Source organism: Sinohyriopsis cumingii, chromosome 18, assembly GCF_028554795.1.
Source record: "Sinohyriopsis cumingii isolate HCF-2022 chromosome 18, ASM2855479v2, whole genome shotgun sequence".
Taxonomy (NCBI): Eukaryota; Metazoa; Mollusca; class Bivalvia; order Unionida; family Unionidae; genus Sinohyriopsis; species Sinohyriopsis cumingii.
Window position 1 is genome coordinate 15019442 of NC_142978.1, and position 25429 is coordinate 15044870.

General features: G+C 38.4%; 1 protein-coding gene across 1 annotated transcript; it reads right to left on the minus strand.

Moving 5' to 3' along the window:
- Positions 1-19853: 19853 nt before the first annotated feature.
- On the minus strand, positions 19854-24973 carry LOC149776134 (uncharacterized). Its single transcript, XM_089941517.1, has 2 exons — positions 24917-24973; positions 19854-22274 (listed from the first exon to the last, which is right to left on the minus strand). Exons 1-2 carry the CDS (start codon positions 24919-24921, stop codon positions 20390-20392), a joined length of 1890 nt encoding a protein of 629 aa, XP_089797643.1. The 5' UTR covers positions 24922-24973; the 3' UTR covers positions 19854-20389.
- Positions 24974-25429: the final 456 nt, after the last annotated feature.

A 25429-nucleotide genomic window follows, 5' to 3' on the forward strand; every position in this document is an offset into this window, starting at 1 on the left:
TTTTTGATCTTACTAGAAATCTCCCGGCGTCGTTCATAAACACGTCCGAGTTTTTTTCGTATTATTTCAACGGCAGTGAATAGTCCAATGAATGCATTTGCGTCATTGTGGTACAAGTTTTCATTGATCGTATGTTGTAATCGTTTTATGAAAAAATACTCGCGGGCCAGGGTAAAACGCCCCCGTTTCGACTGTTCGTTAATAATCTCATAATCGGATAATATTTTTTCACTGTCGAGACCATCAGATAATTCAATTCCTTGATTTTTTAATTTTGAAATCTCGGCTAATATATTATTGATGTCTTCGATATTCATTATTCTTATAAAACATCTTGTTTTTAAATAAAAAGAAAAATGAAACCCCGTGTATCAATCCCGAAGGTGTTTAATAATTCGTTAGACGTGACCTCGTCAGCGCCATAGGCGCCGGTGACTTCGTCACGGTGACCTTGTCACTCGCTGATTTCTGTTATATATGAAAATCGAATTCTATGCCCGGTCTTTTTTGAGATCGCTGAATTCTGTATTCCTTCTGCAACAAATCGTATTGAGGCGATATAAATGTCAAAATATTTTCCTGCCTCATTCATCGACTGAAATATTTTTTCCTCGTGAGTTGTTGTATCAAATGACTTTACGGGTTTTGCTTTCTTTGGGTATTTACCGGTTTGGCCTTTTTTGGTATTCTGACTTTGCGAGATAGCTTGCAAGTTTGTAAGAGAATTATCAGTCTTATTATTATTAATATGATCAATCACAAGCCCATTTTCGATTAATCCGTTGAATGCTTCAAATACAATCCTGTGAACATAATAGTTTTTTCCTCCTGCAGTAAATTGCAAGTATCCCTGATTACTTACGGTGCCAACTGGTTTCTTCAGTTTGCGGTTTCTAACAATGCCGTCGCGAGATGCCTCGTAATTGACGACCAGGGGATGCGGCTGAAATTCTTGGTCCATTTGTATAATAATACTATTTGTCTAATTTATTATTTGGTTTAATTATGAATCTTTCAACGTAGTCCTGGGGGTTTTTGATGACGAAATCGGCGGTGGGGTCAATGACGGCGTTTTTAATTCGCTTGTCATAATAGCGTTTTAGTTCCCTGTATCGCTTTCCGCCACAATTAATACACAACTGCGATTTTCCTCTTACACCGACGTGACAAACCAAGCACGGGAGGGGGCCAAGAGAACCATTACGAACGCTTTGTAAATGATACCCGCAGAATTCACCTCTACATGATTTATTGCACGGGGTTGTCGACCCAATCATCAACCATTTGCAGTGATTCATTATACTATATTCTTTCATTTAAATACTTGTTTTAATTATATGGATGAGTTTGAGAGATTAGCAGCAATTAAGCCCCGGAAAAATATTAAATTCAATCTCGATAGAGTCCTCAAGGACACACCAAAAGCGTTAATAAACGATAGAACCCTGTTGAATAAAATACGCGATTGTATCAATGAATTCAAGCGTGATGGCGCATCTCACAGTTGGTCAACATTTCGAATTGATGGTGTTGTTGATGCTACCATGAACGACAACCGCGCAGCAATGATAATATCACAACTTGACGGTAAAAGATATTTCTTCAGAGTAAAATTCATTGTCCGGGTGGAATCAGGTGATTGGATCATACGTGATAAATTTGAACCAGTTCTCAGCGATAAGAAAACAGTCATTGTCAGCCGCGACTCCAAGCCGGGGTTGTTAACCGGAATTGACAAACCATACTATGAACGAGCGTATCCTGAAACAGCAGTTGTTTATGGAATATACCCGTTAAATAAGAAACCTGATATCGGAAAACTGAAACCGATGAAACAGTCAACGGGGATAAATTGTGTAGCAGAACGAATAATAGAGCATTTTACAAATGCATGTCGAGGAAACAAATTGACTGATTTACGACGTAGCAAAATCAACCAGTGGGAACTAACCGTAAAAGAGCGTGGAGCAACCATCAGCGACATAGCGAGATTAGAAACATTGCTGAGATTTCCAATAACCGTTACAACGATAACCGGTGAAGTATTATACGAATCAAAGTACAAATCAAATGGAGCCCCAATCAAAATTATTGATCATAACGAACACGCATGGACGCCCGCGATCACAATATTTCCACGGGATAGAACAGTAAAGTATATCCCGGGGGAATTCCTGGAAGAGAACGGTTTTCTCGCGGAGAGGAAACTATTTGATGCTATTGCTTGTTTGTGTAAAAACGACCCTGTGTCAGTGTGGTTACTTCGCAGCGCTGAAAACGACATGGATACCTTTGATCAGTTTGTAAGACCAAACGGTGAATTATATCGCACTGAAGCGTTTCACAACAAGATGAAAAAAACCGCCATGGAATTTGAAGAGCATGATGAACAACTGCTAACAAATTGTTTTACGATTCCATCGGTTGTAGCTCATGTTGCAGCAAGGAAAAATGCGTGGAGACCAACGCGCAAGGAATTTCTACCGGATGTACAATCCAGTTGTTTGGAATACTATCACGGTGGACTATGGAACACTGAATACAACCGCGACGCTATGATCTCGGTTGATATGGTTGCCTGTTATCCAGCGAGTTTTCTCGGGTATGGATCCGCCGCTGAGTATTTCAAACGATTTGGACACCCCAGACATGAAATGACTCGTGTTGCTATTAATGGACCACTGCCTGATTTTGATTTAACCGGATTCGCTCGCATAGTATCATTTGAATTCGCGGCAGGACTCCATCGCTGTTGCTATATTTGGATCGGTAGACACATAGCTGAAAAGAGATGGCTTCCAATAGCGCTGCTACGGTATATGATTGATTGTAAAATGCTAGTTTCGTTGATTGTCAGTGACGCGATTATATCATACCGGGCACAGACTGAAGTCTGGTTACCAGAACCGGAGCGTCTAGATAGCATAATTGACGAGTCCAGAAAACACATTGATGCCGACGAGGAATATATCATCGAATGGTCCAGGAGGATATTTAACCAACGAAACCACGAGGCAAAAGATCTCGGTAGAAGAATAATTGGTAAGTTCACACAAGGTGGAAAAAACTGCGACTACAAACGATATTGCTCACGGCTAATTATAGATGACGCAGAATATGATTTCGTAATCAAGGACGCAGTGGCAAAAAATAGATACGTGAACTGCAAAACAGCTTTCTTGTCCAATGGAACGAGGTTGGGTACAGTTGTTACCTACAGCGATGGAGACAGCCCGGCGTATCCACATTTGAGGGCGTCTATGCTGGGTTATGCCGCTATCAATTTATTCTCGATGATAAATAGATTCCCCGATACCGCGGTTAGAGTAGCCGTTGATTCGTTTTATATTGACGTAGCGTATAAGGAAAACGTAGCCGGGTTTACTAGTCCGGACGAGAGTTGGGGTACATGGAGAATTAAAAATGAAATACGACGCGATTATTCCCCGTCAGCAGATGTCACCGTTGAGAACAACTACTTACGCGGTGATAAATTGTCAGAATGGTCTAATGCACCGTCGTGTTCTGATCCAATTTGTAGACACAAGACGGTTTATTTAAGCGGCTGTGGCGGGTCAGGAAAGACGACTCGGGCAATTGAATTATTTCGAACGCGGGCAAGTATAATCGTGCTTACACCGACCCATAGACTAGCGCGAGAGATAAAACAACGAAATGTTGACGCCGTTACTTATCACAGCTTTTTTCGATACAGCGGCGGTGAGTGGACTCCTGATCGAATGGGTGAAAAATTTATTCCCGACATTATCATCTGGGATGAGATATGTACTGTTTCGTTAGATACTTTACAAATGTTTCTTGAGTGGTTGCTGCGCGCGAATACAGCGGTAATCATGTGTGGAGATCATGGCCAACCACCACCATTTGTCGGCGAGGGCCCGCATGATTGGTTAAAGGGTTTTGTGGACTATTATGAAGAAACCGATACTGATTACCGAACACTTGATGAACAACTGCGCGAGGTTAAGAAATTAATCAGATTACAGCCGGATAGAGTTCAGTGTGAAATAATCCGCGAGGTAATTCCGGAAACGCCGTTGAATGAATTCTGGGAAACATGGAGACCAAACGATTTGATTGTAGCGAGTAGAAAGATAGTCAGAGACACACTTCAGCGGAGGTTGTTTGCGTTGCATAAGGAAAAGTTTCCAACGCGTCCAGTGCCGTTATGTTATAGACCCGCGGACACACGGCGGCAGAACATTGAAGTTGAAATTCCAGCCCCGACAGCGTCGGGGACAAAAAAACAAATTCTCGTGCTGAATGATATCGTGCTCGTTGATATCAGCGTCGTCGAGGACGCGCTACGTGCTGATAAATCCCCGTGGACGCTAGGATACGCAACAACAATACATTCCTCGCAGGGACTAACCATCACGGACACAATTGTTTGGATAGTTGATAATCGCATCGAATGGTCGAATCTAGTCTATCTTGCAGTGTCCAGAGTACGAAGGATAAATCAGCTTCGAAGAATTGTTATTGACGGAGTCAGTGACGAAGTCACCGACGGAGTCACTGACGAAGCCGGCGACAAAGTCACCATCGATGCAAGCGTCATTGATAGAAAACTCTCGGGTTACCGCCAACAGGATAAAAAAAAACAGCGGCGTTTTGATATTGATGCCGAATTAATAATCTCGCTACGACAACAACAGAATAATCACTGCGCGAGTTGCAATTGTATAATGAGTTGGCGTTATTCGGATAAAGACACTCGCCAATTTACCGTGGATAGGATCGATAACAGTCTCGGTCATGTCAAAAACAATGTGAGGTTGACCTGTCTTGAGTGTAATAGACGCAACGGCGCTAGTTAAGACCACGTGGGGGCAATTGAGTATCGTTAGGTATCACTTGTAGTTGCTCGCGTGTAAATCCACGCCGAGGAGCAGTTGAATCCAGCCTATAGATCGGTGGTCTACCAGTTGATCGTGTTATCGTTGATATGTTATGTGTGGTAACACTCCAAATAGGATCAGTAGCCCTTTTTTTACCGCCTTCAAGCTCTCCTGGTTCATACAGATATCTAACAGTGACATCGCCAAGAATCGGCTTAGAAACGCTATTTATTTTTAATTTTCCGGGTATATACTCGTATTTAATCGCGTCGCTGGGCTTCATGTTGATTGCTCGGGTAATCTCGTTATTTAACGCTGCAATTACACCTGGCAACCTTTTGACCCATTCACGAGATCGTTTTTCTTGAATGAATTCCTTCGCGTATTGATATCCAAATAACCGTTCAGCGAGAGTCCGATTGAATCGTTCAACAATTGCCTGATCACGATGTAGCGCAGTATGACCTCGTCGTATCGCGACGCTATGATGTTTCAGCGTTGATAAAACAGCGCCGCGAAATTCACTACCAGGATCAACTTGTAATAGATTTGGCCAGCGCAGAGGACCTCTTCGATAAATCCGCTCAAACGCATCGGCTACTTCAGTTGCTGACTTTGTTTTCAACGGTTCCGCTTGTTTGTATCGACTCGCAACATCAACTACGGTTAGCGCGTATTTGTAACCGTTGTCATGCGGCAGAAATAGTATATCAGCCTGATGAACTTCATTAGGTACGCTGACATCAAAGCGCGAGAAGTTGATTTGTTTAGGCGGTGGTAGATAGATTTGCCATATAGCCTGTTTGGATAACCAATTAGCCGCAGTGGTCTTTGTTACCTTTGCAGCGCTTGCAAGCTTACCAATTGCGGCCTTCCCCTTCCAGTATCCTCTCGGAGAATAATAGATGGATTCCATGTTGTTATTATAAACGCTATCGTTTTCAATTACCAGCGCCAGAAGCTCCGCTTCCAATCATTAATTTACCTTTCATAGCCGATTTTACCAACCATGAGGCCAATTTTTCTTTGACGGATTTATCAGGAATAGCATTTAACGCGTGAATTAATTTTACGTCCGCGATATGACGCTGTTGCAGATCGCTACTTTTGTAAGCAACATCATGAGCATGACACGCCTTATCGATAGCGTTTATTGGATACTCACCGGGTTTGGGCTGATTTTGATCATCGAGTCTGATATCTAATCGTGTTCCGGGACCACAGTAGCTATATCCTGGGAGGTGCTTTTCTCCTGGATACTTTGCCCACGGTGTTCCGGGGAGTTTTGCCAATTTGGCTGCGATGTCACCTCCTCGCTTTTTTTTAAAACATCTCCGGGTCTAATAGAAATAAATCTAAATTTCTTTGTACCGCATTGTACACACTTGCCAGTAAGGGCCGATCTGTTATTTCTTGTTGTAGCGGTTGTCATATCATTTGTGCCAGTACGCACTCTACACTTCACACAATATAGATCCATAATTTATGTATAGAGATATGAATATAATTGATTTTTCGGCGACTAAAACAAGAGAACCAGTTAAGCATGTTGCAGCGTTACCAAACTCGATCCGGATGATTATCATCGGACCATCTGGATCCGGCAAGACGCAATTGTTACTCAATTTAATAATGAGATGGATGAAGTGGGATAAGTTGTATTTGGTTGCTCCTAGCGTAGATGATCAACGATGCTACGAGGTGTTGAAAGATTTCAACGAGAATGCATCAGCGATCGCTAAAAAGAATGTTATTGAGTTTATTACGGATATCAATGATGCACCGGGTATTGATGATATTGATGGCGACGTTAACAATCTAGTCGTGTACGATGATGTTATGTTAGACAATCAAAAGAACCCAGCTAGGATATTTTCCAGAGGCAGGCATAAAAACACTGACGTGATATATGTCACTCAACGATACACTCAGATTCCAAAAGTAATCAGAGATAACTGCAATATTCTTGCTGTATTCAACGGCGTTGATACACACACGCTACGAAATATTTGGCAGACATGGTGCGGCGGTGACATGGACTTTAATGTTTTTCGAAACTTTTTTAGTCATGCTCAGTCGACCCCACATGGATTCATAACGATAAATTTACATGATCCTCGGACACGATATCGTATCGGACTTGACCAAATATTCGGTTAGTTGTAAATAATTTTCATTGTAAATAACTTCTTAGCAGCAGAGGGGGCGATGACATCGACGCGGTCGTCGATGTGCTTACCGGACGCTGACGACGCTGGGGATCGGCGCGCAGAAGGTGTTAATTAAACCAAATGACGTCACCATCGTGTAAGATGGACCGACGTCGTTTTTTTTTACCAGCGCTGATTACACCGGATCCGTTGAGTGCAGAAAGTAATAATTAAGCAAAATAACGATTGGACAAAATGTCGGATTCGCCCCCTCTGCTGCTAAACACATAATATAGATATACATAACACAACCCCCATAAAGAAAAAGAAAACTTTATACAATGAAGCTTTCTTTTACATATCACACAAAAATACAAATAATAACCTAATAATATCAGTCACATAGGAAGATGTCTTTTGGATTACGCAAAATATATACAAAAAGCAATATACTACTTCTATGCACCTGAAATCTGTAATCAGAATTATAGTATCCGCTGAAGCGTCTAATGTCAATGATGTATTCCTTCTACATCAAACTCAACCTCAGCAATGTTTAGTTTTAGTTGTTCATACTGCCAATGAAAGAAAAGGGGTTTTGATCACTGAATAATTTGAGACGGGGCTTCAAATATATATCATATACACTTCAAAGTGTTGCTATAATTCCTCTGGTGCTTGTTTAATGTTTCTTGAGAAAAATAGCACACTGAATGGTCCACGCCATTTTTGTCTTCTTGAATCAATATTCAACCATCCCCTGCATCACGTGCATTAGACATGCTGAATCATTGGTTGAAATCTCGAGTTTAAAAGACCAGTACACTCTTAAGAACAGCCTTTAATTTATCAAAAGCCTCTTAATATTTGTCAGACCAATGAAATTTGGTTTCTTACTCAACAAATTGGTTAGGGATTCAGCAACTATAAATATATTGGAACAAAATTTCCTAGCTTATCTAACCATACAAAAAAAATCGCGACAGTTGATTTTTACTGACAAGAACCTGGGAATTCAGAGATAAACTTAACCTTAACTTCTACAAATTTAACTTGGCCATGTCCCACAATATGTTCTATAAATTTAACACAAGCACGGAAAATTTGCTGCACTGAGTTGATCAAAACATTTCTGAATGGTATCCAAATGATTTTGCAGGTGTCGTTGTAGATGATGATATCATCGATGTAATCATCACGGTTAACTATAACAGCTGTTATCATTTTATCTTGCTTATTAAACGCTGGAACACTGATTGGGAATTTTTCTTACCAGATATCATCAGTCTAAAACTGATAAAGTCCATCTGCAAATGCTAAAATTTATTTTGCTCTTCCCGTGAGTGGAATTTGCCAAAATCCTTTCAAAAGGACGACCTTTGTGACATAATTTGCATCTCCCGTTTTGTCTATGCAACCATATATTCTTAGTATTTTAAATAAATCTGATTTGGTGACAATGCTCACGTTTTTATAGTCAATACAAAAAGTATTACCTGGTTTCGGCACAAGCATACATTACAAACTCCAGTTACTTTTACTTGATTCCTTTAATCATTCTCCAGCAAATATTGAATTTCTTTTTCAAACATTCCTGTTTGAGATGGCTCGCCCTATACGGATGAGAGTATATTATTCAGTGTGTACGGTCTAGAGTATAATTATTCATGTACACATGTCGAACCTCTTCAAAATATTACCCAAAATAAAAGGGGTCTTTTCTATGTAGCTGTCTTGAAGATTGCCAAGTAAATCTTTAACATTTATTAATTATCTGCACTAATTCCTGATCCTTTAGGCTTTCATTAGAATGTCTTGAATGATGGTGATTAGTTTAATTAAATCTTTCAAATGAATGCATGTGTTCGCATGGCCAAACATAATTTATGTAAAATCTGGGTTCCATGGTGGTAATTGGGTATTATTGACACTTCTTGATCTCCCAAAAGGGCTCTGATAATGACATGATAATTGTTTTTAGACAAAATATAATTAAATGGGGGTGGGGTATATCCTGAATATGTAGAATTTAATTTAAATGAGCTGGATATTTACATCTTCCAGTTAGGTGATCATGAAATTTTCCTGATTAATTTTCTTCTCCAGCGATAAAGACTTTTCAGAGATATAGCATATATTGGTGGAATTATAAATGCTTTTCATCTCTGTTAAGGAATATTATTGGAGTACCCTTTATTTCTTATTAGTTCTTGATAAATAGTCATTGCATTTGATACTAAATATTCATAAAGTTTAATCATATGGACTTCTTTGTAAAGTATTGGTTCAATGAAATTATTCGCTTTACACATATCCTTTTGTGCTGATTTAAGCTCAAAACAAAATCCTGCTTGTATATATTTTCCTCTTTTCCCTGTCTGTGACGTATTTGGATCCACATTTACAGTAAGTTTTGGCTCAGGTATGCTTTAAACGCATAATAAAGAACAGAGGTGGCAGTTATGTGATGTCGATAACGTTTAAATTTAACGACATAACCTTGTTTGGCATTATATCTATTGCGTTAAGTTTTCTGGATGCAGAATCTTCTCCGTTCTTCTAATTTTAATTCAGAATTCTCAAACAATGCTCACTTCTTATTAAAACTGTATCTGATGGTATATTGTATCTAACTGAGATGAATTTTGATTAATTAATTCAATAATAATGATAATAATAATCATTTCTTTTAAATGTGAACAAATATATACATATATAAATCTCGTCTTATTCCCGTTATTCTAACTGATCTTAAAGGCTTATATACTTGTTCATAGACATTGCGATATTAAATTGATCGTCAAATTGATTTTTATTGTGTATATTTATTAGACATATGTATAACCAATGTTTATGTTGTTCAAGGTTATATTTTTGCGGACTATACGGGTGATCCCTGGGTGGTATTAGCGGACTATACGGGTGATCCCTAGGTAGTATTAGCGGACTATACAGGTGATCCCTGGGTGGTAGTTGCGGACTGTACGGATGATCCCTGGGTGGTATTAGCGGACTATACGGGTGATCCCTGGGTGGTAGTTGCAGACTGTACGGATGATCCCTGGGTGGTATTAGCGGACAATACAGGTGATCCCTAGGTAGTATTAGCGGACTATACGGATGATAGTTGCGGACTATACGGGTGATCCCTGGGTGGTAGTTGCGGACTGTACGGATGATCCCGTGGTAGTATTAGCGGACTATACAGGTGATCCCTGGGTGGTAGTTGCGGACTGTACGGATGATCCCTGTGTGGTATTAGCGGACTATACGGGTGATCCCTAGGTAGTATTAGCGGACTATACGGGTGATCCCTGGGTGATAGTTGCGGACTATACGGGTGATCCCTGGGTGGTATTAACGGACTACACGGGTGATCCCTGGGTGGTATTAGCGGACTATATGGGTGATCCCTGGGTGGTATTAAAAAGTATTTATTCCACATAAAAAATATATTGTCTTTATTTTATACAATAGAACAGGCGTTTAAAAGTCTTTTATTCGATAAGGCAAACATTGTATGACCTTCCTACTTTTGGCATAAATCTGTCATGAAATAAAGCTAAATAACGAACAATGTATACCTGTCATTGTCTTCTTAACAAATGCTACATCAAGGTATGTCAAACAGTTCTTAAACTTTTTTTTCTATTTCAGTTTTGTTTATTATGTTCTTTGCTTGTATTCGGATTCTTTTTTCCCAAACTACATTCTGATAATGGCATACTGAAAGTTTATTACATTATTTCTAACGAGTTGAATCGATAAGTCTAGCTGGACTTTTACTGACCCTAAATGTAGAATTTATCTACATTTTTATATTGACATAAATATGGTTACACTCTTTGAAAATTAATATACATTCTACTCAATTTCGCTTCCAGATCAGCAATAACTCTTTCATCTACCATGGTTTGCTTTTGGATTGCATGTTTGGTGGAGGCTCTTGTTTTTGTTTGATTTTTTCTTCTGTTTTTTAAATCGTGTGCTTTTGTTTCCATGCCACAAGTGTTTTGTTTCCTTTATCTTCTAGTACCATGTAACATTCAGGTGCTTTTTCTTGTGGTTGGAAGATGAATTACAGAAGGATATCATTTTCTTCTTTCAGAAACTGGTATTTTGTGCTATTTACATAGTGCAACAGTCTTTCAATTAAAATTGTTTCGAAAATTGTTTTCTCCGTTTTTGTTTTTCCAAGATAATATTAGCGTGAAATAAATTTGTCATGTTCCAACTATGAACATATTTAAAAGCTTTTTCCACATTCATGGTGAATTGTTTTGGGTTGTATCCTCTGATAATAGTATATCCCTTTTTCACAAAGAAACAAACCAATACACTTACAGAGAGAAAGATGCCCAATGTATCGAGTCAACAGCTTACATGTCCTATAATGCAAAAACGGGTGCCATAAATTTAAGCTTACTAGCATAATGTGTCTAGGCCTAAAACTTCAGTAACAGTAAAGAGTGAAGACAACAAGCTTTGTAAAATTTAACAAATAATAATAATGATGAGGACTTTGTATAGCGCCTAATCTTTAGAAGCTCTAAGCGCTTTACAAAATTAGACAACACCTATAAGATAAATAAAACAACATATTATGATATGATTACAAACACAAATACCATGAAATTAGAAAACATAGAAAAAAAACATGCTGAGAATATTTAAGGTAGGAAACATTATTAGGTCTTTAAGTTTGTTATTGTAGTCGAAATAAGAGAGCACTCTTGAATGTGATTACTGTGTGTTTGTGTCTAAGTTCAGTGGGCAATTCATTCCACGTTGCTGGGCCCTGGTATGCAAAAGAACGCTGTCCATATGACTATGTTTTCATAGTGGGAATAATGAGTATACGATTGTCAGAAGAGGAGCGTAAGTATCTTGCTGGTATGCACACATGGGTGAGGTCGGATAGGATTGTTGGACTAGAGTCCGACAGTGAAACGTAGCACAAAGAACAAATTTTGTGTTTGATTCTGGATCGAATGGATAGCCAGTGTAGGGTAGAGAGCAGCGGGGAGGTGTGCTCTGATAGTGGTACTCTAAGTATTATCCGAGCATCTGTGTTTTGAATTTTTTGAAGTTTTTGGAGTAGATATTGAGATGAACCAGACAGAATTGAGTTACAATACTCCAGTCTTGAAAGTACTAATGAACACACCTGTGTTTTAGTGGCATCAACTGAAAGATATTTGCGAATGGAGCTGATGCGTGTCAGCTCAAGATATGCAGCCTTGCATATGTTTGTGACATGTTGGTGCAATGTGAGAGTACTGTCCAGAGTAACACCTAGGTTTCGTACTGATTGTGTGAATTTAATGTTGGTTTTGCTGATATTTATTGTTTGAGGTAAAGGATGTGAATGAGAAAGTCTTTGTTTTGTAATCAGAATGGCCTCAGTTTTATCATCATTCATCTGCAGCTTGTTACATGTCATCCATGATTTCACATCAGAAATGCGTTAGACAACATAGTAGATTTGGGAAATAAGCTGAAGACATTCCATGCAAACACCCTGATAGAGTACTGTGAGAGAAAACCACAAGAAGCTAATTTACAGCGATGGGCATTTAGTAATGTTTGCAGTAGTGTTGCTGAAGGGGGAGATGGCGAGCTGAATGAGGATGTCAGTCAATGTGAGACCGACAGATGATACGATGTTATATCCGCTATCAGAATGCAACGAAACGTACTGAGACCATACCGACAGATGATATGATGTTATATCCGCTATCAGAATGCAACGAAACGTACTGAGACCATACCGACAGATGATATGATGTTATGTCAGCTATCAGAATGCAACGAAACGTACTGAGACCATACCGACAGATGATATGATGTTATATCCGCTATCAGAATGCAACAAAACGTACTGAGACCATACCGACAGATGATATGATGTTATATCCGCTATCAGAATGCAACGAAACGTATTGAGACCATACCGACAGATGACATGATGTTATGTCAGCTATCAGAATGCAACGAAACGTCATGAGATATAGATGTGAGCTTAGAATTATCTTCAGAACAGAGACAAGAGGTTGAGAATTTGTGGCACCAATTTTCAGATGTATTCACGGATAAGCCAGGGAATACCACCCTGATGGAGCATGACATTCAGTTGAATACTCCTGAACCAATCCTGTTGAAGGATATCCTAATCCTTTTTATTCTCATAATGTAGATAAGGAGGAGGTACGGAAGATGTTACATCTAAGTGTCATTGAACCAATGCTCCAATTACTTCACCAGTCGTACTTGTACGGAAAAAGGACAACACAGCTAGGTTTTGTATTGACTTCAGTCAATTGAACAGAGTTACTGTTTTCATGCGGAGCCAATACAAAAAATTGAAGAAACATTTTCAAAGAATGCAAAATATAAATACTTCAGCAAAATTTATTTGAGTAAGGCGTACTGCCAAGTGCATTGTCAGAGAAGGCAAAACCAATAACATCATTTGAAACTTCTCAAGGATCAAATCATCTTAAAAGGATAATATTCGAGTTGGTTAATGCGCCCACAACATTCTGTAGGTTAACACATTAACCCCTAGCGACGACTTAACGGGGCAGGAGGTAGTAGCCTACTGCCGAGCTCTGTAGCGTCAATGTCATGTATGATACACCAAAGTGGGTGGTATTATAGAAAGGTGGACAGATGTAGCTCTACAATGATACCAAATTATCTGGAATATATAGTTGCACCACAAAATACAGATAAAAAACCTCATTTTTTGGACCCGACTTTTTTCTACCGAAAATTCGCCCGTGGTCGGAATCTGATTTTGTGTCCGGATTTTAGACTTTTTAGTCTCAGATCTAAGGCAAACTGGTATGAACTGCAAACAGACAGATGAGCCTTTGCAAAAAGTAGGATAAGACGGGCATTTGGAATAAAGAGTGGTCTCCATACAAAAAATAATGGCTCCGTTTAGCAAAAAAAAAAAAAAAAAACTCCAACTTTTACCCTTCTGCTCATGCGCGAGTCAAATAACCAACGAAACACGATGTTTCTAACACAACTAGGCAGTAGGTTAATGTGTTAATGAGAAAAGTTCTGCATGGTTTGAAGCACTCAAATTGTTTCATGATAGTGTAAACGCTGACATGAGAAATGGGAGAAAGGGAGATTGTGCTTGCCAGAAAATCCTGCTCCAAGAGCGGACAAACCTGAATGTCTAAAAACATCGGGACATAGGAAACATGAAGTACCCTTTAATTCATTATTCAGTGAAGAAGCCATTTAAGGTTATACGTATACACTGAGGAAGCCAGTAGAGGGCGTACCTATACAGTGAGAGGCTATTAGAGGGCAATCTAGTGGAAGCCATTAGAGGACGTACCTATACAGTGAGAGGCTATTAGAGGGCAATCTAGTGGAAGCCATTAGAGGACGTACCTATACAGTGAGAGGCTATTAGAGGGCAAACTAGTGGAAGCCATTAGAGAACGTACCTATACAGTGAGAGGCTATTAGAGGGCAATCTAGTGGAAGCCATTAGAGGACGTACCTATACAGTGAGAGGCTATTAGAGGGCAAACTAGTGGAAGCCATTAGAGGACGTACCTATACAGTGAGAGGCTATTAGAGGGCAATCTAGTGGAAGCCATTAGAGGACGTACCTATACAGTGAGAGGCTATTAGAGGGCAATCTAGTGGAAGCCATTAGAGGACGTACCTATACAGTGAGAGGCTATTAGAGGGCAATCTAGTGGAAGCCATTAGAGGACGTACCTATACAGTGAGAGGCTATTAGAGGGCAATCTAGTGGAAGCCATTAGAGGACGTACCTATACAGTGAGAGGCTATTAGAGGGCAAACTAGTGGAAGCCATTAGAGGACGTACCTATACAGTGAGAGGCTATTAGAGGGCAATCTAGTGGAAGCCATTAGAGGACGTACCTATACAGTGAGAGGCTATTAGAGGGCAATCTAGTGGAAGCCATTAGAGGACGTACCTATACAGTGAGAGGCTATTAGAGGGCAATCTAGTGGAAGCCATTAGAGGACGTACCTATACAGTGAGAGGCTATTAGAGGGCAAACTAGTGGAAGCCATTAGAGGACGTACCTATACAGTGAGAGGCTATTAGAGGGCAATCTAGTGGAAGCCATTAGAGGACGTACCTATACAGTGAGAGGCTATTAGAGGGCAAACTAGTGGAAGCCATTAGAGGACGTACCTATACAGTGAGAGGCTATTAGAGGGCAATCTAGTGGAAGCCATTAGAGGACGTACCTATACAGTGAGAGGCTATTAGAGGGCAATCTAGTGGAAGCCATTAGAGGACGTACCTATACAGTGAGAGGCTATTAGAGGGTAATCTAGTGGAAGCCATTAGAGGACGTACCTATACAGTGAGAGGCTATTAGAGGGCAAACTAGTGGAAGCCATTAGAGGACGTACCTATACAGTGAGAGGCTATTAGAGGGCAATCTAGTGGAAGCCATTAGAGGACGTACCTATACAGTGAGAGGCTATTAGAGGGCAATCTAGTGGAAGCCATTAGAGGACGTACCTATACAGTGAGAGGCTATTAGAGGGCAATCTAGTGGAAGCCAATACAGGACGTACCTATACAGTGAGAGGCTATTAGAGGGCAAACTAGTGGAAGCCATTAGAGGACGTACCTATACAGTGAGAGGCTATTAGAGGGCAATCTAGTGGAAGCCATTAGAGGACGTACCTATACAGTGAGAGGCTATTAGAGGGTAATCTAGTGGAAGCCATTAGAGCGCAAAATGATACAGTGCAAGAAGTGCCAGTAAACCATAAAGTGCTCCTAACAAATTTAATTTAAGAACTGTTGATGACAGTTAAGAACGGGTTAACTGCAGATGTTTTTGTTTACTATTATTTGTTTTTAATTCATCATAATCATATAATTAAATCGTCTGAAGTGTTTGTGTTGCTCTTCATCAGTAGCAGTCCAACCATCCATTCGTCCAATCTGTGACAGCTGTATGCATGTGAGTGGTCGTTCTAAAGTTTCTAGAAGTCAATATTTGGTTAGATCAAATGATCAAATGAGAAAATAATCTTCAGAGGATACTTTATTTCATGGTTGACTATGACTCCCTCTGTCTTGGCAGATGGCATTGGATGTGGGTCGATCACGTCCTCTTCGAAATCACTCAGGATAACTTCTACAAACGTTTCTCTCGTCGTATAAGGCGACACAGCACATCTTCATCGAGATTCTGATGTGATCTTTTCATTATGGTTGTTGATTCAAGCATGATTTGACAACGTTATCTCCCTTACATAACATTTCTACCTATGTTTTGTGTATGTCTGAATGACCTTTCATGGTTCAGATTGTCTATGATTACGTAAATAAATGCACAACCATTGTGAGCTTTTTCTCTTCTCCATCCTGGTTTTTCATGGGGCAAATTTCACTCATCTTAAAATTTGCCTATATAATTTCGTAGTTTCATAACTTGAGTGGAAAAATCTTGCAACCATACAAAAAATATTCACTTCATTCATTCTAGTAAACCTTTAAGTCAGGTCTCAACAACAACATGCTCACTAGTTTCTTAAATCTGGAACAAACACAGGCAGACAAATATAAAGGAAGACACGATCGGCAGTATTAGCTAAGCAGAGATCAAGTCAACGTAGCAATGTAAGATGGCGAAAATACTATCCGCAACTAATAAGAAACATAAACAAATCTGGCTCATGCCAATTCTGTCTTCAGCCCTGGTTTTGACAGCTTTACAAACTGTTCCCTTCCGGTATAAAAAGCAATATTTTCACTTATCATTATAAATCTAGGCCAAAAAAGCACACTGTTGGTAACATTGGGTAATGCCGGGGTCTAGTAGGTGTTTTTATCAAACGATAATAATCAAATAATGCTACTAATCATAAAATTATAGCCGAAATTAGATAATACTACTAACTGTAAATTTATAGCCGAAAAAAAAAGATGAATGAAATATTTTAATAACTTAAATCTGAACATTATTAAATGCAACTTGTAGACAGTAACTATTGGTTTTACATAAACGACTGGATACTATAACAGCTGTATCCACAAAAATCAATAATATGCGATAACAAGAATTCAATTCCCAATAGCATGTAGACAATGTTGTTCTTTTGTTTCAGTCATTTGACATAAACGACTGGCAAATAGAGGGAATTACGTATTACAGCTGTATCCAAGCAATTCAATAATATGAGATTAAAATTATCTGATTCCAGTAGTGTGAGGACAATATTGTGTGTAGTTTCTTTTACACCGCAGTCTTAGATTCATATTAAAACATGTACTGACGGGAAGAAAGAACCCACGACCGTGAAGAAATTAATACAAGAAAGACCATAACAGAAGAAGTTATGAGGACATTTGTGATGTGTTTTGAAACTTCAATGCGAATCTTATTCACGAGAATATACCATAAAACATTAGTGTCTCTATGTCTTGAGACGTTGTTTCTTACATTATGAATAAGATATTCAAGCACACACACACACACACACACACACACACACACACACAGAGTTGCAGATATTATGAGCACGTGTGTAGTCGGAAATGGTACTTTTGTCCATTGGTGGATGGTGCAGGGAGTGGAGGAGAAATTGGATAGAGGTTTTGCTTTTTTAAAATATGAAAATGGAATATCAGAGGATAGAGAATTTCAGTTTTCTGTATCAAGAATTTAAATTCTATTTTATGCGCTTCTTTAGAATTTGAATTCTAGATTTGTATAACCTTCCTTCAACACCCTACCTTATGTAATCAGTAAATGAGTGGACGTTGGTCTTGAATAATCAATGTCCAGTATTTCGGTCACTCCAAAAGGCGTGATTGATAGTAGATAACTATATTGTTAAATTCCAACTCGCATCAAAACTGTCGCACCTGGTTAAATTCACCTTATATCAGGACTATCCCACCTGGTTAAATTCACCTTACATACAGACAGTCTCTTAATGTAAAACATATAGACTTTTTATATTAATTTCCCGTCAGAAGCCAGGGAGTGACACAATTTTAAACCTATAGACATTTTTAACATATGATTTCCAGTTAAAGGACAAACAGACCCATAAAGTTACAATGATACATTTCCCGTCAAAAGCGACCAATAATGTTATAATGTTACAATTCCCGTCAAAAGCGACCAATAATGTTATAATGTTACATTTCCCGTCAAAAGCGACCAATAATGTTATAATGTTACATTTCCCGTCAAAAGCGACCAATAATGTTATAATGTTACATTTCGCACCATTAAGACCCATAATGTAAATCAAATTAACAATTTTTAACATAGGATTTCCCATCTTGCATACACAGACGCGTTCAAGCATAGGATTCACGTCTGACCCCAAGTGACACACTATACTAATGACGAAAGTGGGATGCACGAAGTGACACACTATACTAATGACGAAAGTGGGATGCACGAATCGAAAAGCGTGAGGACTTCAATTTATGTGTTTTTAATGTCTTTCTTTGTAAGTTGGGTTCATAATTTGTGTATATGAACCTTATATATATATACCTTTGAACTTTCTGGTTCTTGGTTTTGTTGATTCCACAGCGCAATAAAGTCCTTTCAATCAGTGACATTTGAGGACAAAAGAGAACAAGGATTAACTCTTGTTTTCTTTGGTTCTCTTCTGAATGTTTCAACCAAAATTAATGTTATTGTTAACCTGTTTTAACTGATCCCTTTGATCAACTTTTCTTATAATATAATGCGATTATATATTTCTACCTTCAAGCCGGGAAAATTGCGCAGGAATTCTCTCCAATCCCTATCCCATTACCTGTGTACACTTGCGAGACTTTATAAATTAAGATATTTTGTTCATCCGAAAAATGTCGGTCATCTTCTCAATTTAACATTTCCTGATTGAATTCAGCCTTATTGCTGAATTGTGAGGCGAGTACGAGACCTACAGTGGCAAAGATAATCACTGCAGTTTTGTTTGTTTTTCCTGCTTGTATGTTTATATATATATATATATATATATATATATATATATATATATATATATATATATATATATATATATATATATATATATATATATATATATATATATATATGCAGAACGGAAATTAATATCCCTGAATTCATTAGGAGAATGCTTGATAATAGAAGGCAGAATTAATGTTTAATATAAATAATACTATCATACAGGTTAGAGAATTTTTAATTCGTACCATACGGGGATTCGAACCCAGGTCCGCGCCTAAACGGCACCCATCGCCTTGCCTACACACACCAGCCCATATTCCATCACGACTAAGCGCACATCACTAAAAATGATGCAAATGAGTCGATGTTTTATGTACTCGTGTGTAGCAGACACATCGCATGACGACGTAATAATTCATTCTCATCTATCTATTCTGTAATTTGTTTCTCTCTCTATCTCTCTCTTTTTTTCTCTCTCTCTCATATGTATATATATATATATATATATATATATATATATATATATATATATATATATATATATATATATATATATATATATTGCACCATTTCAAGTATGCATATTTACACAACAAAGACAGTTGCAGCACAAAAGAGCAGCATCCCGTCCAAGTTTTAAGACAATAACACATACCACATACTGCATTTTGTGACTGACTTTATTTACTTCTCTATTAATAAGGAAAATACATGAATTTGTGCACTGCTAGACGAAAATAGCTCACGGCATGAGTAGTCTCCTATTTTACTTATCACAGTAAAGAATCAACTCCGAATGTGTTACATTGTCCACCTGGTACGGTATTTCATAAAGATGCAATAATTGGGAAAAACGTTATGTCAAAGAAAAATCGTATTAAAAACGACGTAGACGTTAATTAAGTAAAAAACTACGTAGACGTTAATTAAGTCAAAAACTACGTAGACGTTAAGTTAAAAACTACGTAGACGTTAATTAAGTTAAAAACTAGGTAGACGTTAATTAAGTTAAAAACTACGTAGACGTTAATTAAGTTAAAAACTACGTAGACGTTAATTAAGTCAAAAACTACGTAAACGTTAATTAAGTTAAAAAGCACGCAACTGTCAGAATATTCAGATACTAATATTTTTCTTTTTAAAAAATCAGGAGTTATAAATTCGAACAAAATATTACACTCATTGCAGAACTGGGGATAGGTGTCGCTTTTTCTCAGTGAAATTAATGCTCATTATAATGTAACTTCCACTACAAAAAAGAGAGTAAGCTGTCTAGTATAACTACCTAATATCGACAACTTAAGGTTCTCATATTAACACGGTTTTATCTATGTTACTCAGAAACATAAAAGCACATAAAAAGGAGAGAACAAAAAAAAGAAGTTTGCATTATCAAACGGTGTATGTTTTGCTTTCAATTACATCCAAAACTTGGGTTTTCGCATTTCAATGGGCACACGCCTTTCTGTTGCATCCAATTCTCGTCCTTCACGCACAAGGAGTCGGTACGTTTGGTCGCCTCCAGCTGATTCAAGAGCTGCCTCAGTCCATTGAGAAGCTGACCTTTGCTACCAGACTGATAATACTTATCTAGAGACTTCCGAACACGGTTGCTTCTTGCATCGATTTTGAGCATCCTCAGCAGGGCAGCCAGAGCTTGAGATTCACCGGTTGACACACTCCTGGAAGGAGGCATTCTTTGATTCCCGCTAAATGAACCCCAAGAATCTGATCCTCCGAAATTCTGATCGGTCCCCTGTTTACCAACTTGAAATCCGAATCCTGATCCAGACCCAGTTTGCATTTGACTCTGACTTAGAGATCCTGATCCTGACCCCGATCCAAACTTCGTTTGACTATCAATGTGGAGTCCAGAGCCTGACCCCGATCCGGAAAACATTTGACTACCGCTGTCTGATTCAGATCCAGATCCCGACCCGGAATACATTTGATTACCCCCTTGAGGTCCAGACCCTGACCCTGATCCGGAATAGCTTTGGCTACCACTGTATGGTCCAGATCCTGATCCCGATCCAAAATAATTTTGACCACCGACTTGAGGTCCAGAGCCTGACCCTGATCCGGAATAGCTTTGACTACCACTGTATTGTCCAGGTCCCGATCCCGACCTGGAAAAAATTTGATTACCATCCTGAGGTCCGTAGCCTGACCCTGATCCGGAATAGCTTTGACTATCGCTGTATGATCCCGATCCCGATCCAAAATAATTTTGACCACTGCCTTGAGGTCCAGAACCTGATCCCGATCCGGAATAGCTTTGACTACCGCTGTATGCTTCAATCCCCGATCCCGACCCGGAATACATTTGATTACCCCCTTGAGGTGCAGACCCTGACCCTGATCCGGAATTTATTTGACTACCACTGTATGGTCCAGATCCCGATCCCAATCCAAAATAATTTTGACCACCGACTTGAGGGCCAGAGCCTGACCCTGATCCGGAATAGTTTTGATTACCTCCTTGTGGTCCAGATACTGAACCATTCTGTGGTCCAGATCCCGATCCCATTCCTGAGTACATTTGACTACCATTTTTTGGTCGAGGTCCTGGTCCCGATCTTGCGTTCACTTGAGATCCGGATCCAGAGCTGAGTTGAGAGCCCGGTTTTCCGCGATAACAGCCGAGGATGTATGGGAAATCGAAAGTTATACGGTACTCGTACCTACCATCGTTAGAAGTACGACCATGACATTCATCCAACTTAGATGCATCTACAAGGGTTCCATCTGTCTCATAAGGTCCATAGATTGGGAAACCGTCGAGTGCAACACCATAAAGACGACTATATTGTTCAGAGACACCGTACAGGCAGTTTGGAAACTGGTGGTAGTGATAGCGTCCCAACGTATCTGGATGAGCGTTGCAGCCATCGAAGACCTCGCTGCATGGACCCTCTACTGCGTTGAACCCTTCTGCAGAGTAGGGGTTGAAAAGGGGAACGCCGTTACTGGCGAAGGCAATGACTCCCATGTCCAAACATTCATAATCGTTGTCTGAATTCTTATCGTTGTCAAGTCTCACGGGATTCTTGGGGATCAGGTATTCATAATTCTGCTGGCTTATTGTATTCGGATTATCTTCGTTCGGAAATACACCTGTTGGATGCTTTGGAATGCCGTTGCTCTTCAATAGCCAATATTCGTGGCTGAAGTCCTTCAAAGTAATGCCTTTCTCTTTCAATGTGTTTTGTTCGTACTGCGTCAAATAGGCGGCACTAACAGTATATGTCCAAAGAGACAGAGAAGAAATCAAGAAAACGACTGAGGTAGTACACGACCTGCAACGAAATAAGGAAAACACAATAAGCATGTCTCATCTACATTTAAACAGTGTGTCAACTGGGTTGGAAGAAACAATGCCCAAGACAATAATCATATCACAACACTTCTTTTTTATTTGTTGAGTGATGGACGGCATATATACTTGAGAGGACATTTTGAATTCTAACTGCTGATGATTTCGGAGACTAAAAATAAGAGTGACAAAAAATATATATAATTTCTTCAATTTTTTCGATAAAATCAGAGTGTTTTTTTCCCAAATCTGTCCTCGTTTCTGTTGTCTGCTTATTTGTCGGTAGCGCCAGGGATTGGTTGTTTGAACCAATTCGACTTTTCCCTTTTATATTTAAGCTTTTCGTTATTTATTTGCTTTGACATACAGGTGGACTTTGACATACAGGTGGACTTTGACATACAGATGGACAGTGTATATGTGTATTGACGTCCTGTTCCTTCACTGTGTAACTAATACATGAAGAGAAAACCAGGACAGTGCAGGACGTAAAATGCACAAATTTATCCTAAACCGGCAACCAGAAGTCGGTACGGTCGTTAACAGTGTTAGTCTCAGTGAAAAAAAGCTGGAAAACGAACAGAGTGGTGGCAGGATGTATTTTGATCATCCATCGGACATACATTCTCTTGTCCTGGTTAGTTTAATAAGAGCAATGAACACTTACATTGACATAAAGAAGACTTTGATGAAAATAAAAATCAGTAGAACGAAAGAAATGCTTTAAGAAATTGGATAAATACATTTATATGTGAAAATATCAAACACAGCTATAACAAAGTAGAAATACCATAATACGACATTAAGGACCAGTCTCATAACACAATAGCTTGCAATCAATATAAAATAAAATAAAGTTTTAAACTTTATTTCTCCTCTCCACTTCTTTCAAAAAGTGAAAACTATAGAAGGAAGACTGAAGAACACCTTGTTGGAATTTCAGGAGCCTGTGTTCAAGCTTTTCCCTATCTTTATTAGTTAGGCCAAATAAATATGTCTTTCCTAGTCCACTGATTTTAAAAGTAAGGAACGTAGGTATGTCTTTTTATTTTCTCTTGTTCTTGTTTTCTTTAAAACATTAAATAAAAAATTTACACAACGAGTGATCTATCATTGAACCAGCGTACATACTATACATATATTTTATTTATATAACATACAAATACATATATTTGCCCTTTGAACGGAATTAAGATTTACAGCAGGCAGCTGTGTATTGACCGCTTGAATGAACTCCTAACATCCCTGCCAAGTGTGTGCGCTATAGAATGTAGTTTTATGCCTTTTGTGGTTATTCACTATCACCTTTGATAAGTTGATTGTTTCCTTTTTTGAGTTTCGATTTTATCTTCACATTGATTAAATCAATATAATATATACTTATGATTCAAACATGAAAGATGGTTTTAATGAAGAAAGTAGAGCATTACAAACACATGGTTAACTACGCCATTCACATGAACGCTCAGCCATTGACGTACTCGCGCATGGAAGTTAATGTGGCGTAGAAACTAAGCGAAATGACGAACGAACAAGAGGTAATTAAAATATTTAATATATTTACAGTTGATCTAAGTCAGTATTTTGCTTTAATAGCAGTACTACCGACCATAAAACTCTCTCTCTCTCCCTCCCTCCCTCCCTTTGGTCGGTTTAAAACTCTCTCTCTCTCTCTCTCTCTCTCTTTCTCTCTCTCTCATCCTTTGGTCGGTTTGACTTAACATTTACCATCATTCATTAGTCCAGAGACATTGTGGGATGACACAAGCGAGAATACTCTACGCTCGTCTTTTCATAGATTTTAGCCCATATCTTGAGAGAGAGAGAGAGAGAGAGAGAGAGAGAGAGAGAGGAAGGGAGCGACCTTTGGACATTTCCATATTTAATTAATAATAATCGATTTTTAATATATTAAAATAGGTTTAGGAAACAACGACAACAACAAGAAAAACAAAACATTAAATACATCACAGCATGTATACCACGTTACCGAGAAATTTATCCTATAATGTCGACAGGTTTTGCAACTCTTAATCATTCATTATATATACACTGTATATAAATCGCAAGGAAAGTGAAAACATACTGTCACGACGAACCATATTTTTGTAGGTTACTTGGTGTAAGTTCAATATCAAGGTTTTCATCCTGAGCAAATTATTTTTCTTTCTCATTCCAGATTTCTGCGCAGTTTGTCCAATAGTATTGCTATATCAAATTACTCTATACCAACATACTTTAAAAGCCACGTTATATATATATATATATATATATATATATATATATATATATATATATATATATATATATATATATATATATATATATATATATATATATATATATATATATATGTTATAATGAGCATTGTCTATAATGAACTAAGCGCTTCAAATGATGGACAAAATCGTCTCAGTTAGTTGCACAAATCAATTTCAGGATTTTTTTTATTCTGGGGGAAATAGTGCTATGGTCAAAAAAAAAGAGATGGTCGGCTGACCGGAAACATATCTTTTGTTCGGCTTTAATTATTTCCATTCGAAAAGAAAACAATTGAAATATATCAAACACTTCTGCATTCAATAAATTAAAGTAACGAAAAGAATAAAATGTATATATTCTTACCTCATGATTTCTTATATGTGTTTCCCTATTCTTTCGTGTAAACTTGCTGATTTACACAACTCTTCAACAGTTCTTTGGTTCACACCTGTAGGACAGGGACCGCAGATCCTTATATATCCATGAAAAACTGTAGAGATCCAATGATCCGTTAAGTAATTAATACCTAACCAATGAAAGACCTTCTAAATATATTAGTATGCCTGTAAATGATTGAATTTGTGTATTCAAGATCTCGGTCCCATTTCAGTTTTAGTAATACATGTTTCTAAATAACCAGTCCAATCTACGAATATAATCGTGATTTGTGTGCTTTGCGATCCTTTGTCTGCAATGAATGAAGTGAGTATTATAATAAAAGGACAAGAAAAGAAAGAAAACAATTCGTGACGATCATTACAAAGGGACATGTGATATCCTGCAATAGGTTCTTGATATACGCGGGGGTGAAGAAAATTGAGATCCAAAAATATTCGTACTTAGCGCTTATTTTGTTTTATTTGAGTGTGTTGCTCT